Source organism: Heteronotia binoei, chromosome 12, assembly GCF_032191835.1.
Source record: "Heteronotia binoei isolate CCM8104 ecotype False Entrance Well chromosome 12, APGP_CSIRO_Hbin_v1, whole genome shotgun sequence".
Lineage (NCBI taxonomy): Eukaryota > Metazoa > Chordata > Lepidosauria > Squamata > Gekkonidae > Heteronotia > Heteronotia binoei.
In genome coordinates, this window is record NC_083234.1 from 74,973,089 (window position 1) to 74,987,354 (window position 14,266).

The 14,266-nt window shown below is 47.0% G+C and overlaps 1 protein-coding gene across 3 annotated transcripts in view; it reads left to right on the plus strand.

Annotated features, from left to right (window-relative positions):
• The window catches only part of LRRC8A (leucine rich repeat containing 8 VRAC subunit A), a 55,068-nt gene extending 51,022 nt beyond the window's left edge, over nucleotides 1-4,046 (plus strand). For 2 of the 3 annotated variants that reach the window (XR_009556023.1, XR_009556022.1), the window contains exons 4-5: nucleotides 1,630-3,266; nucleotides 3,413-4,046. Coding sequence is in view for 1 of the 3 variants with exons in the window: in XM_060250565.1 (XP_060106548.1) it covers nucleotides 1,630-1,905 (276 nt within the window). In the remaining 2 variants the exon portion in view is untranslated. Of the gene's footprint in view, nucleotides 1-1,629 lie in introns of all 3 variants that reach the window. The other variant, XM_060250565.1, reaches the window with a different exon arrangement.
• Nucleotides 4,047-14,266: the final 10,220 nt, after the last annotated feature.

The window sequence follows — 14,266 nt, forward strand, 5'->3', positions numbered from 1 at the left end:
GTTTGATTCCCCACTCCTCCACTCCAGGGTGTCTGTTGTGGGGGAGGAAGATAAAGGAGATTGTGAGCCGCTCTGAGACTCTTCGGAGTGGAGGGAGGGATATAAATCCAATATCATCTTCTTCTCTCTGTCTGGGGCAAGTGATGCTCTGTATTCTTGGTGCTTGGGAGGGGCAACAGTGGGAGGGCTTCTAGTGTCCTGGCCCCACTGATGGACCTCCTGATGGCACCCGGTTTTTTGCCACTCTGTGACACAAGAGTGTTGGACTGGATGGGCCATTGGCCTGATCCAACATGACTTTTCTTATGTTCTTATAAATGGAACTCTCTGTGTGAGGCAGTGATGCTCTGTATTCTTGGTGCTTGGGAGGGGCAACAGTGGGAGGGCTTCTAGTGTCCCGACCCCACTGATGGACCTCCTGATGGCACATGGTTTTTTTGGCCACTGTGTGACAGAGTGATGGACTGGGTCGGCCATTGGCCTGATCCAACATGACTTCTCTTACGTGCTTATGAGAGACGTGTTGCTGTGTCCGTAAAGGTAGGCTTTCAAGTTTGTAGAAAGTGTCAGGAAAGGTAGAACAGTAAAATGAATCCTGTGACGGGGTTGCCAACTTGGGGTTGGAAAACTTCTGGAGATTTTGGGGTGGAGCCCAGGAAGGGCAAGGTTGAAGTGAGGGATCTCTGCAGGCTGCAGACATTTTCTCCAGAGAGGAAACCATCCCTGGCATCTAGAGATCAGCTGCAGTCCTGGGAGATCTGAAGGCTGGCATCCCTACCTGTGTGTGTTCGTATACAGGTAGCAGGGACTCCTTTTGCATATTAGGCCATGGAATGAAGGGTTTTTTAAACCCTTTTTGGTAGCAGGGAGAGCCAGTTTGGTGTAGTTTGGTTAAGTGAGCGGACTCTTATCTGGGAGAACCGGGTTTGATTCCCCACTCCTCCACTTGCACCTGCTGGAATGGCCTTGGGTCAGCCATAGCTCTGGCAGAGGTTGTCCTTGAAAGGGCAGCTGCTGTGAGAGCCCTCTCAGCCCCACCCACCTCACAAGGTGTCTGTTGTGGGGGAGGAAGGTAAAGGAGATTGTGAGCCGCTCTGAGACTCTTCGGAGTGGAGGGCAGGATATAAATCCAATGTCTTCATCTACCTCACAGGGTGTCTGTTGTGGGGGAGGAAGGTAAAGGAGATCTTGAGCCGCTCTGAGACTCTTTGGAGTGGAGGGCAGGATATAAATCCAATGTCTTCATCTACCTCACAGGGTGTCTGTTGTGGGGAAGGTAAAGGAGATCGTGAGCCGCTCTGAGACTCTTTGGAGTGGAGGGCGGGATATAAATCCAATATCATCATCTTCTTCTTCTTCTTTTGCATATTAGGCCGGAGAGTGAAGGGGCTTTTTAAACCCTTTTTGGTAGCAGGGACTCTTTTGCATATTGGGCCACACACCTCTGATGTAGCCAATCCTCCAAGAGTTTTCAGTGCTCTTCATACAAGGCCTACTGTAAGCTCCAGGAGGATTGGATACATCAGGGATGTGTGGCCTAACATGCAAATAAGTTCCTGCTATAAAAAAAGCCATGCGTGTGTGTTAAAAATAACCCATTGCTCTTCCTTTCCTTCTCCCGTCCTGCAGATCGAGAGCCTCCCGCCTGAGCTCTTCCAGTGCAGGAAGCTTCGGACTTTGCACCTGGGGAACAACGTGTTGCAGTCTCTGCCTTCCCGGGTGGGAGAGCTGACGAGCCTGTCCCAGATCGAACTGCGGGGAAACCGCCTGGAGTGCCTGCCCGTGGAGCTGGGCGACTGCCCCTTGCTGAAGCGCAGCGGGCTGGTGGTGGAGGAGGACCTCTTCAACACCTTGCCCCTGGAGGTCAAGGAGAGGCTGTGGAGAGCAGACAAGGAACAAGCCTGAAAGGGAAACCAGGGAAAGACAAGCACCTCCCACGAAAGAGCCATGGGAACCACAGGCCTTCTCATTCCTGGGCTCTTCTTCCTCCCTCCCGTCCAACCCAGCAAAAAGGAAACCTCCCAGCCGAAACCAGACTCGGACCAAGGAGAGCCCTAGAAAAGGGTTAGCGGTGGGTTTGCAGTGAGGCTGCCTTTGCTCCCTTGGAATGCAGGATGTGGGCAGGGAGGGCGGTCTGGGGTCAGGGAAGGCTCCCCAGAGGAGAGGGGGAGCAGGCACCCGTGGAGGCTGCCCTTCCTGGGATGGGAAGTTGGATGTTGTTGCAGCCAAGGAACGGAACTGTTGCTAGCGCGGCATCGAAGAAGGGAACGGCCTTGAGATCAAAGTGGGAGGGAGGGAAAGAGAGAGAGAGAGAGCTGTTCTAATCCGGTTTAAGCTGCCTGCTGCTGTGTCATCCCTGCTAGAACTCTGACCAGGAATCCAGCCATTTCCATGCTGTCTGTTCCAAGGTTCAACCTTCAACGCTACACAGCCCCACCAGCTTGGTTGCACACTCACTCGACCGATATCTCATGCATTAAGTCTTTTGCAGGAGCCGAGAGGAAAACAAATCTTGGTTTTGTGCGTGTGTTTGTTTGTTTTTTAAATTATGCTGGCATTCCCTCCCTGCAAATCATGAATTTTACTCCTAGTCACTACGTTAAAAACAGGGTTGTTTTTTAAAAAATGAAAAATGTTTCTTAAAAGCTTTCCCTCCCTCTCGTGCTATTCCTGAGGCTAATTTTATCCTCCAAACCTGCGTCTTTTGATGCGTATCCTACAGACACAACTGGACAGGATGATTTTATTGTTACTTTTTGTGTAGCAGCTCCAGTGTGTTAAAAGTGGGCTGCATTTCCGTGGAATCTGAAATACGAAGGGTGCCGATCTGCACTCTTTAATTTGAGAAGCAGCCTGTTCGGCTGAAAGGCATTTTGAAGGGTTTTATTTTTATTTTTAGTATGATTTTTAAAAGTCCTTCCTTTTGGTCTTCTTTCTTGAGTATTAAAGGCACGGTGACCTGTTCAAAATGTCTTTTTGCAATAGGAGTCATGTGTGTTGGCAATCCCAGCACTCAAAAATGAACGCAGATTTTGTCTTATGTTTCCTTCAGGACCATCTCCTGTGTTGAGATGCCGCCAGCATCTTCCAACAGTTTCAAACTGTCTTGCTGCCCCCCCCCCCCCCCCCGCTTCTGTGTCGCACTGTATTATTTCTATAGCAGCTGGTCTGTTATCGCTGGCTCACATGTAGGCAAATAATTCTTAGCTGTCGTTTGTCGGAGTAGTTCCAGCAACGAGGGATGGTTGCCGATGTATAGAGCAGGGGTGGCCAACGGTTGCTCTCCAGATGTTTTTTTGCCTACAACTCCCATCAGCCCCAGCTAGCATGGCCAATGGCTGGGGCTGTTGGGAGTTGTAGGCAAAAAAACATCTGGAGAGCTACCGTTGGCCACCCCTGGTATAGAGGATAGAGCTGAGCTGCTTTCCTCAGTCCCTCTTAATTCTTCAGTGTTAAAAGGGTATAGAAAGCCCTTTCACTCCACGGGCTTTTTATCTTTCCGTCGCAGGCATTCCTAGGGAAGTTGAACAAATGCGCCTCGAAACCAGTAGAGTTTGCACTACAGTCTTACCTGTCCAGTGAACATGAAATGACTAACCGCTACCAATCCTGTCCCAAAACAGATGGGAAAACCATTGTATACAGTTGCAACTAGTAATCGCTCTATTCCGTTAAAGACTGAGGTCCAGGGAAGCAGCCGGGTTTTCTTTGAGGTGAAGTGATGCCTTGGAGGAAGATAGGAGGAATTGCAGCAATCCACGTTTTGGAAAGCTTTCGGTTGCTTGTTAGCTGCCAGAACAAGGTTCAGCTTTGGTAAACGAATGTGTTTTGGTAACGTTCCGGCCCCCCATTTTTAAATGGTTCTGGCAGTGAAAAGGGAGGAGGGGAAAGAAATACCGCTATAGCATCCCTTTCTTCTGCGTCAGATGTTCTCGGAGAAAGACACACACATACTTAGCATTGCTGAAAACCCTGACCCGAAACAAAACCTGTTAACCGGGCTCTGGTATTGTCAATGTTTAAATAAAGCTACGTGGAAATCCCAAGCAATCTTCAGTCCATTTCTTTTAAATGCAAAGAGAACACCCTGTACAATGGTGCACCGCTTAAGAGTGAGCATACGTATTTCAGACACGTCAGGGTGGTGCCATGTGCGGAGTCAGGCCAGTGGGGACCCATCCTGCGCAGTTTTGTCGGATCCCAGGAAGAGGTTCCTGGCGCCTGCTGGCAGCCCTTTGAAGGAAGATGGCAGGTATCGAAATGAGAACCTTCTGTGTGCAAATCATAAGCTTTACCACTGGCTGCAGAAGAACCTGTGATTGGGCCAAACCATTGTTCCTTCCCCTCGCCCATCCTTGTGAACGGAAGTTCTTAGCTTATCAGGCTGATGAAATAATTTCAGTATATAGAATGGCCCAACTGACTTCAGAGCTAGTCCACTTTTCAGGTGTGTCAGTGGAGCCAGCAAGAACTCCATTCAGTTGTGCAGGGTTTGGGGGCGGAGGCCTTTGAGACGGAGGACTGGGCACTGTTCCACTAGGCTTCCGCCTTGGCCAGTTTTAAGTTTTCATCAGTTTTCATACCTGGGGTGGAAAATGCAAAATGACAGTTCTCCTCTGTTAACTGGCTAGGGTAATATAAACGTGGTTTCTCTTGGTTATTGGCTGCCATATAGAAATGTATTTCACCTATGCAGGGTTTCCAAATTCCTCTTGAATTCCACTTTCAGAGGTACGTGGTGGTGGCAGTTCTACTTGATTCCTATAGCAAAGTGGGGAAGCAATGCCCTCCCATCTGCTCTCGGACGCCCCCAAAGCCTGGTGTAGCAAAGTGACTAGGAAACGGAACAGTGATCCATCCAAAAGGTTCCTAGGTGAAAGGTCACCTCCGCCACAAATTCACTAGGCAGCCTTAGTCTACGTTCCCTTTCCTGACCCTCCCTGTACAACATGGAGATAATGTTGACCTACTTAACAGGTAAGTATTACAGTAGGATGCTGAATGCTTTCAACATTCAAAGTATTATATAAAATTCAAACTATTGTGTTTTTACCCCCATTGCAATTTGAGGCTCTCTCAACTATTCTCGTTTTCACCAAAAGAGTCTCCAGTTACCGTTTGCTGGTGGGTCGTCCCTATTAAATGGCATTCAGGTTTCTTGGGATCAGAAAGCACATGAAAAGCAAACTTTGTAATGGTCTTTCAGAACAACAGTGTATACATGTAAGTTTTTTATGATCTCCAGGATGAAATTTGAGACAAGTAGCACCTGTAAAACCAACAAAGCTTAATTCGGGCTATAAGCTTTCATGTGCATGCACACTTCAGATACATTGAAACAGACTTTGCCAGCCATTACATATAGGTATTGGGGAAGGGGTGGATTAGTTGCCAGGAAAGGCCAATTGGAATCAAGGTACATAAGTAACTGAGTGATTAGTATGGTTAAGATTGGATTAAAGCAGTTGGTAAAACCTGTGAATAGCAGCAAATTAGCAAGAACTGAGTAGTATGTGTAGTAAGATAAGAACCCGATATCTCTGTTAAGCCCTGGGGATTCCATTGTCCTGAGTGTTGTAATAACTTGTAATTCAGCAATTTTCCATTCTAATCTGTTGCTGAAATTCCCTTGCAATAAAACAGCTACTTTAAGGCCCCCGTTGTGTGTCCTTGGAGGCTGCAATGTTCCCTTACAGGTTTCTGTTTTATGGTCCTTTATGTCAGGTTTGCATCCCATAGGGTTTGACCTGTTTGCTCTGTGTAGAGAACTGAATGCAATTACCCAGTGGAGGTTGTGAGAGCTCTCAGCTCAGAACAGTTCAAAGCATCATCAGCTACTTGCAACCTCTACTGGATAATGACCATTATTCACAAGTGCCAGGGGGCAAACCTTTTCTTGCCCACCGACAGCCCTCCAATCTTAAGCAGCTCCTCACCCACAATAATACAACATCTAATTTGAACATAGACACTGGTGCCAAAGCTTGCAATAAACCCAAATGCCAACTTTGCTGCCAGGTACACCCAGACAACACATTCATTGGACCTAACTGCATCAACTACATCGGGGTGGCCAACGGTAACTCTCTGGATGTTTTTTCCCTACAACTCCCATGCTGGCTGGGACTGATGGGAGTTGTAGGCAAAAAAAACATCCGGAGAGCTACCGTTGGCCACCCCTGAACTACATTATCTCAGGTTCATTTAGTTGCTCATCTTCTAACACTGCACATGCCATTAAATGCCAACAGTACCCTTCAGTTCTCTATATAGCGCATATGGGTCCATATCTTTTGGATAAACATATGGAGCAGAGGTCCATCAGTGGCTATTAGCCACAGCGTGTTGTTGGAACTCTCTGTCTGGAGCAGTGATGCGCTCTATTCTTGGTGCTTGGGGAGGGGGGACACAGTAGGAGGGCTTCTAGTGTCCTGGCCCCACTGATGGACCTCCTGATGGCACTTGGGTTTTCTGGCCACTGTGTGACACAGTGTTTGACTGGATGGGCCATTGGCCTGATCCAACATGGCTTCTCTTATGTTCTTAAGCCCTACACCAAAGGAGAAATGGATAAACATCTGACATCAAATTTGTTAATCTGTATGCTGAATTGCTGCTGTCCACAGGTTTTACCAACTGTTTTAATATAATCTTAGCTATACTTATTGCTCCGTTACTGATGCATCTTGATTTAAATTGGCCCTCCCTGGCAACTAACTCCCCCACACACCTATGTGTAACGGTTGGCAAAGCCTATTTCAGTGTGACTGAAAAAGTGTGCATGCACATGAAAGCTGACAACCTGAATTAAACTTGGTTGATCTTAAAGGTGCCACTAGACTCAAACTTTGTGCTGTTGCTTCAGACCAACAAGACTACCCATCTGAATCAGTCCCTAGGATAGTGGTTGATTTCCCGCCGCCCCCCCCCCTCCCCAATCAGCCAGCAGGATGCCCTGTATCAAGCCAGATCACTGGTCTAGCAAGCCCCATATTGTCTGCACTGACTGACCTGTCAGATGCAGAGGAAGACCTTTCTAGCTACCTGACAGTCTTTGATGGGAGATGCTGGGATTAAACCCAGCACCTTCGGAATGCAAAGCAGGTGCTCGATCCCTGAGCCACAAGCCCTCCGTTGATTGGTTTAGTTTAAATGCTCTCTATTAATTACCGAAGGTGGTCTTAGATCTGAGCTTTTTATGCAAAGCTAGTTTGCGGCTGGGTTCTCTCCCTAAGCGTGCCCCCCCCTCCCACAAAAAATCTGATGTAAGAGCACAGGGTAGATACAGACTGGGACATCTGTCCCAGTTGAATTGGAGGCTGCATGCAGGTGTGGTGTTTTAGTACAGGTGAGGGACGCAGTGGGGTCAGACCACAGGAGAAGAAACGTAGCATTCTTTTATTTGAAAGGGGCAGGTGTAGAACTTGCAAGGTTTCATTCTCCAGGGTTCAGGTCTCACTGCATCCCACATGGCTGCCCATCCAAAACGTGCCAGCTGTTGCATAATCAGGTCACCTCTGGCTGGATAAATAAAACTCCATTTCCTCTTGAGCAGGGGTGTCAAACATGCAGTTTGGGGACCGAATCAGGCCCCCGAGCTACTGGCTGTCATCTGCTTCCTTCTCCCTCTCTCTTGCCCCCTCCTGCATAACTGCAAGGCTTGCTCAATTGCACAGGAGCTGCAGAGCAAAGTCTCTATTTTCTCCATTGGCTGAGACCCCCCCCTTGGGGAGGAAAGGAGGGAGAGCTTGCCTTGCCAGACTCTCTCAATCGCACAGCAGAGCTACTGAGCCAAGCCTCTCTTCATTCTATTGGCTGAGGCTCCTCCCCCTCCTGGTCCACTGGGAAAGGAAGGAAAGAGCCAGAGCTTCCTTTGCTCAGTTCCCTGGATCCCAGGGGAACGATACAAAGAACACTTTTATAGACCACGAGTGCTAATGTTTTAAGCTAATGTTTCAACCAATGGGTTGAAATTAAATCAAGAGTTTCCAGCTCAACATTAGGAAGAACTTCCTGACCGTCAGAGCGATTCCTCAGTGGAAGATGGGCTCAGGAGGTGGTGGGCTCTCCTTCCTTTGGAGGTGGTGGGCTCTCCTTCCTTGGAGGTTTTTAAACAGAGGCTAGATGGCCATCTGACAGCAATGAAGATCCTGTGAATTTAGGGGGAGGCATTTGTGAGTTTCCTGCATTGTGCAGGGGGTTGGACTAGATGACCCTGGAGGTCCCTTCCAACTCTATGATTCTATTTTAAGGTTTTTTAAAGTATTTAATTGTGTTTGTGTCCTTTATAAAGTTTATATCTCTGCTACCTAATCTTAAATAGGTACGCACGTGGCCCGGCCTGACGTGGCCCGGCCCAACAAGGTCTCATTTATGTCAGATCCGGCCCTCATAACAAAGGAGTTTGACACATCTGCTCTTGAGGGTGCCCATAACCTGCTACCAGTGTTCTCTCTAAGCGGAGTTAGTGTGAGCTAGCTCGCAGCTTTTTAGCCTTCAGCTCACACATTTTTTTTTTTTGTCATAGCTGGGGAAGGATGGCCCCAGAACAAACTAATTGATGCAGAAGCTCACAACTATTTGATGCAGATGCTCACAAAGTAGAATTTTTGCTTACAAGGCTCCCCGGCTTAGAAGGGGTATTGCCTGCGACCAGCTCCTTTGCAAATCCACCCCCGCCCCGATAGAGATGGCTACCTCTGTTTTCCACCCTGCAGTGAATCTGCTGTCACATTGAGTAAGGTCATATTTCCCTTTGAGTGGACAAAAAGATGCTTTTGGGTCCCTTGTGGTTGGAAGTGCTTTGGCAGCTGTTCCTGGGGCGGGGATGCTCAGGCAATCTTTTTCGAGATGTATTTTCTGCAGGAAGGAAGAGGGCGGGCGCTGTCAAGTTGTGATGTTTCTGAGCATCACCAGAAGCTGCAGAGTAAAGATCTGATAAAGCCATTGCTTCAGGTGACCTCAGATTCTTCCCTCCTTATTCATCCCATCAGACTGTACAGGTAAAAAGCTAATGGAAAAGCTTTGTTGTACATAGATCCAAGCGGGCAGCCGTGTTGGTCTGAAGTAGTAGAACAAAATAGGAGTCAAGTGGCACCTTTAAGACCAGCTTAGTTTTATTCAGAACATAAGCTTTCATGTGCTCTAAGCACACTTCATCAGACAAGGAAATCCGGCACAGTGAGCAGAGCCACACACAGCTGGTAGGCAGTGGCTCAGAATGCAAAATGGTGCAGATTTAAGATCCAATGACAGAATAGTAAAATTATCTGGTAGGCAGGGTTTTAGAATGTATGCCATTTTGCTGGCAGGTGCTTTCCTAACGTCATGCATGAGCAATGCATCTCTCAGAGAAGGAGGTGGAAGGAAGTATAGTTCAGATTCTGGGGATGTCTGTCCCAGTTCAGTTGGAGGCAACATTCAGGTGTGGACAGCCCCCCCCCCCCCCAAAAAAAAATATTTTTTAGTATTTCCAAATATTCCCAACTTCCAATACTTGTATGGTACTTGGATTTGGGATTTTTTCCAAGAATCCTGAATTTTTTTGGCTCCATAATACTCTATGAGAACTACTGGGGAATCTATCTGAGTAGGGCTGGGTTGTTGTTTTTTTAGGTAGATGCACCAAGTTTGCTGCATAGCTGCTGATACCTCTCCTTAGAAAAACTTCCATGTTTAAAAAAAATGGATGAGGGGGTCCAGTTCTATGCCCCCCCAAAGAAGAAGGCCCATCCTCCCTTGTTTCCAAAAAAGGGGGAAAAGGGGAAAACCAAGCCCAGCAGAACAGAATCAGTGTGCCAGTGAATCTCTGCAGTAGAAACTGAAGAGGCCGGGGGGGCGGATTTTGCAAGCCTGGCAGAACCAGTGCAATGCACAGAGTGCACAGCAGTAGCAGGGCAATCACAGAGTGCCTAGCAGAACCCAGTGCCATTGTGACAGTGCCAACTCGACAGGACAGATGTCGAGCAAAGAATTCAAGCAAGGGGGAGGGAGAGGTTGGAAGCCCAACAGAACCAGCATGCAATGTACTTAGTGCTCTGTAGAACTCAGTACCATTGTGGCAATGCCACCTCGCTAGAACTGATGGGAAGCACAAAATCACAATCCAAGCAACCAGGGTGGAGTGGGGGGTTTGCAAACCCAGCACAACCAGTTCAGTGTACAGAACACCCAGCAGAACCCAGAGCCACTGTGACAATGGAAGCCATAGAGGACTAATGTCAAGGCAGGGAATCTCTGCAGTACACATTGAGGCATTTTTCAAGTCCAGCACAACCAGTTCAGTGAGTAGAAAGCCCAGCAGAACCCAGTGCCACTGTGGCACTGCAAACTTAAAAGGACTGCTCTCAAAGCCCAGTGTCACATAAATCCAAGCTGGGGTGGGGTAAGGACTTTGCAAGCCCAGCACAATCAGTGTGGAATGCCCAGCAGAACCCAGTGCCACTGCCATTGAAAGGGCTGATCTCAAAGCACAGAATTACAACCAAATCCACAATGGTGGGTAGGATTTTGCAAGCATTGAGCAAGAAACTTGGAAGGGGAAGCCCATAAAAACCCAGAGACACAGAAACAGAAAAGGAAAAAAAACCCAAATATATCTGGGATATTTTTTTTCCTGAAAAGTCCTGGATATCTTTCGGCTGCTGAAATGTACCTGAGATTTTCGACTAGGATGTCTTTGATGTGCATACTCTAATTATTAGCTGATGGTTGGGCTATCGTTAGAGCAGTTCCTCAGTGGAACAGGCTTCCTCAGGAGTTGGTGGGCTTTCCTTCCTTGGAGGTTTTTAAACAGAGGCTAGATGGCCATCTGACAGCAATGAGAACATAAGAACATAAGAGAAGCCATGTTGGATCAGGCCAACGGCCCATCAAGTCCAACACTCTGTGTCACACAGTGGCAAAAAATGTTATATACACACATACACTGTGGCTAATAGCCACTGATGGACCTCTGCTCCATATTTTTATCTAAACCCCTCTTGAAGGTGGCTATACTTGTGGCCGCCACCACCTCCTGTGGCAGTGAATTCCACATGTTAATCACCCTTTGGGTGAAGAAGTACTTCCTTTTATCCGTTTTAACCTGTCTGCTCAGCAATTTCATCGAATGCCCACGAGTTCTTGTATTGTGAGAAAGGGAGAAAAGTACTTCTTTCTCTACTTTCTCCATTCCATGCATTATCTTGTAAACCTCTATCATGTCACCCCGCAGTCGACGTTTCTCCAAGCTAAAGAGTCCCAAGCGTTTCAACCTTTCTTCATAGGGAAAGTGCTCCAGCCCTTTAATCATTCTAGTTGCCCTTCTCTGCACCTTCTCTAAAGCTATAATATCCTTTTTGAGGTGCGGCGACCAGAACTGCACACAGTACTCCAAATGAGACCGCACCATCGATTTATACAGGGGCATTATGATACTGGCTGATTTGTTTTCAATTCCCTTCCTAATAATTCCCAGCATGGCATTGGCCTTTTTTATTGCAAACGCACACTGTCTTGACACTTTCAGTGAGTTATCTATCATGACCCCAAGATCTCTCTCTTGATCAGTCTCTGCCAGTTCACACCCCATCAACTTGTATTTGTAGCTGGGATTCTTAGCCCCAATGTGCATTACTTTGCACTTGGCCACATTGAACCGCATCTGCCACGTTGACGCCCACTCACCCAGCCTCAACAGATCCCTTTGGAGTTCCTCACAATCCTCTCTGGTTCTCACCACCCTGAACAATTTAGTGTCATCCGCAAACTTGGCCACTTCACTGCTCACTCCCAACTCTAAATCATTTATGAACAAGTTAAAGAGCATGGGACTCAGTACCGAGCCCTGTGGCACCCCACTGCTTACCGTCCTCCACTGCGAAGACTGCCCATTTATACTCACTCTCTGCTTCCTATTACTCAGCCAGTTTTTGATCCACAAGAGGACCTGTCCTTTTACTCCATGATTCTCAAGCTTTCTAAGGAGCCTTTGATGAGGAACTTTATCAAAAGCTTTCTGGAAGTCAAGGTAAACAACATCTATCGGGTCTCCTTTGTCCACATGTTTGTTCACCCCCTCAAAGAAATGCAACAGGTTAGTGAGGCAAGATCTTCCCTTGCAGAACCCATGCTGAGTCTTCCTCAATAACCCGTGTTCATCAATGTGCCTACTCATTCTGTCCTTGATAATGGTTTCTACCAACTTTCCCGGTATTGAAGTCAGACTGACTGGCCTGTAATTTCCCGGATCTCCTCTGGAACCCTTTTTAAAGATGGGGGTGACATTTGCTACCTTCCAGTCCTCAGGAACGGAGGCAGATTTCAATGAAAGATTACAGATTTTTGTTAGAAGATCCACAAGTTCAACTGTGAGTTCCTTCAGAACTCTCGGATGTATGCCATCCGGACCCGGTGACTTATTAGTTTTTAATTTGTCTATCAGTTGTAGGACCTCCTCATTTGTCACCTCAATCTGACTCAGGTCTTTCAACACCCCTTCCAAAATTAGTGGTTCTGGGGCGGGCAAAAAGTTCTCGTCTTCTACAGTGAAGACGGAGGCAAAAAATTCATTTAGCTTCTCAGCCATTTCCCTATCCTCCTTCAGTAATCCTTTTACCCCTTGGTCATCCAAGGGCCCCACTGCCTCCCTGGCTGGTTTCCTACTTCTAATATATTTGAAGAAAGTTTTATTGTCGGTCTTTATGTTTTTTGCAATATGCTCCTCATAGTCCCTTTTTGCCTGCCTGATCACAGTCTTGCATTTGATTTGCCACAGCCTGTGTTCCCTTTTACTAATCTCACTTGGACTGGTTTTCCACCGCTTAAAGGAGTCCTTCTTACCTTTTACAGCTTCCATTACTTTGTTTGTTAACCACGCAGGCCTTTTCTTATGCCTGTTTGTGCCTTTCCTAACCTGTGGTATGTATTTTATCTGAGCTTCTAGGATTATAGTTTTAAATAGCGTCCAAGCTTCCCCAAGGGTTTTGACCGTATGTACCTTTCCTTTCAGTTTCTTCCTCACATGCCTCCTCATCTCAGTGTATTTACCCCTTTTAAAGTTAAATGTGGTTGTGGTGGTCTTTTTGGACAACTCCCTATTTATACAAACGGTGAAATCAATAACATTATGGTCACTGCTCCCAAGCGGCGCGATCACTTTTACATCTCTCACCAAGTCTTGGGCATTACTTAGGACCAAATCGAGGATCGCCCCACCCCTGGTAGGTTCTGAGACCATCTGCTCCATAGCACAGTCATTGAGAGCATCAAGAAACTCAATCTCTTTCTCTCGACCAGAACACATATTGACCCAATCAATCTGCGGGTAGTTAAAATCACCTATTACAACACAGTTTTTACGTTTAGCCGCTATCTTTAAGCCTTCCATCATATTATAATCGTCCTCTCTCTTTTGATTTGGTGGGCGATAACAAACTCCCATAGTTAAATTTCCTTTTGGGCCCTCTATTTCAACCCAAAGCATTTCTAAAAGTGAATCTAATTCTCTGATCTCAGTCTTACTGGACCGTATATCCTCTCTGACATACAGAGCCACCCCACCTCCAACCCTTCCCTCCCTATCCTTCCGATATAGCTTATATCCAGGAATCACCGTGTCCCACTGATTCTCCTCATTCCATCAAGTTTCTGAAATTCCCACAATGTCTATGTTTTCTCCCAACACTAAACATTCCAATTCACCAATTTTACTTTGAACACTTCTAGCATTTGCATACAAACATCTATAATTTCCCAGGCGAGCTAGGCCCGCCACCTTCCTCCTGCCGCCTCGAGACACTGGCAGACAGTCCATATTGTTTGTCACCTGTGAGGATCCTGTGAATTTAGGGGGAGGTATTTGTGAGTTTCCTGCATTGTGTAGGCGGTTGGACTAGATGACCCTGGAGGTCCCTTCCATGATTCTACGATTCTACTACTACAACAAACATCTGCCTGATTCTACTGGGCACCTCTATTGCTGTTGATGGCCCTAGAGGCTCCTCCCAAGGCCTTTTTTTGTAGCAGTAACTCCTTTGCATATTAGGTCCCACGCCCCTGATGTAGCCAATCCTCCTGAAGCTTACAGTAGGCCCTGTATGAACAGCCCTGTAAGCTCCTGGAGGATTGGTTAAGTCAGGGTTGTGTGGCCTAATATGCAAAGGAGTTCCTGCTACAAAAAAGCCCTGCTCCTCCCACTTTTTATGGCATCCTGCCAGGATTTGGGATGCGTAGGAAGGTTTTTAATAAGAGCCTCCTCTCTGGTTTTGATTTGGTCTTCACATGG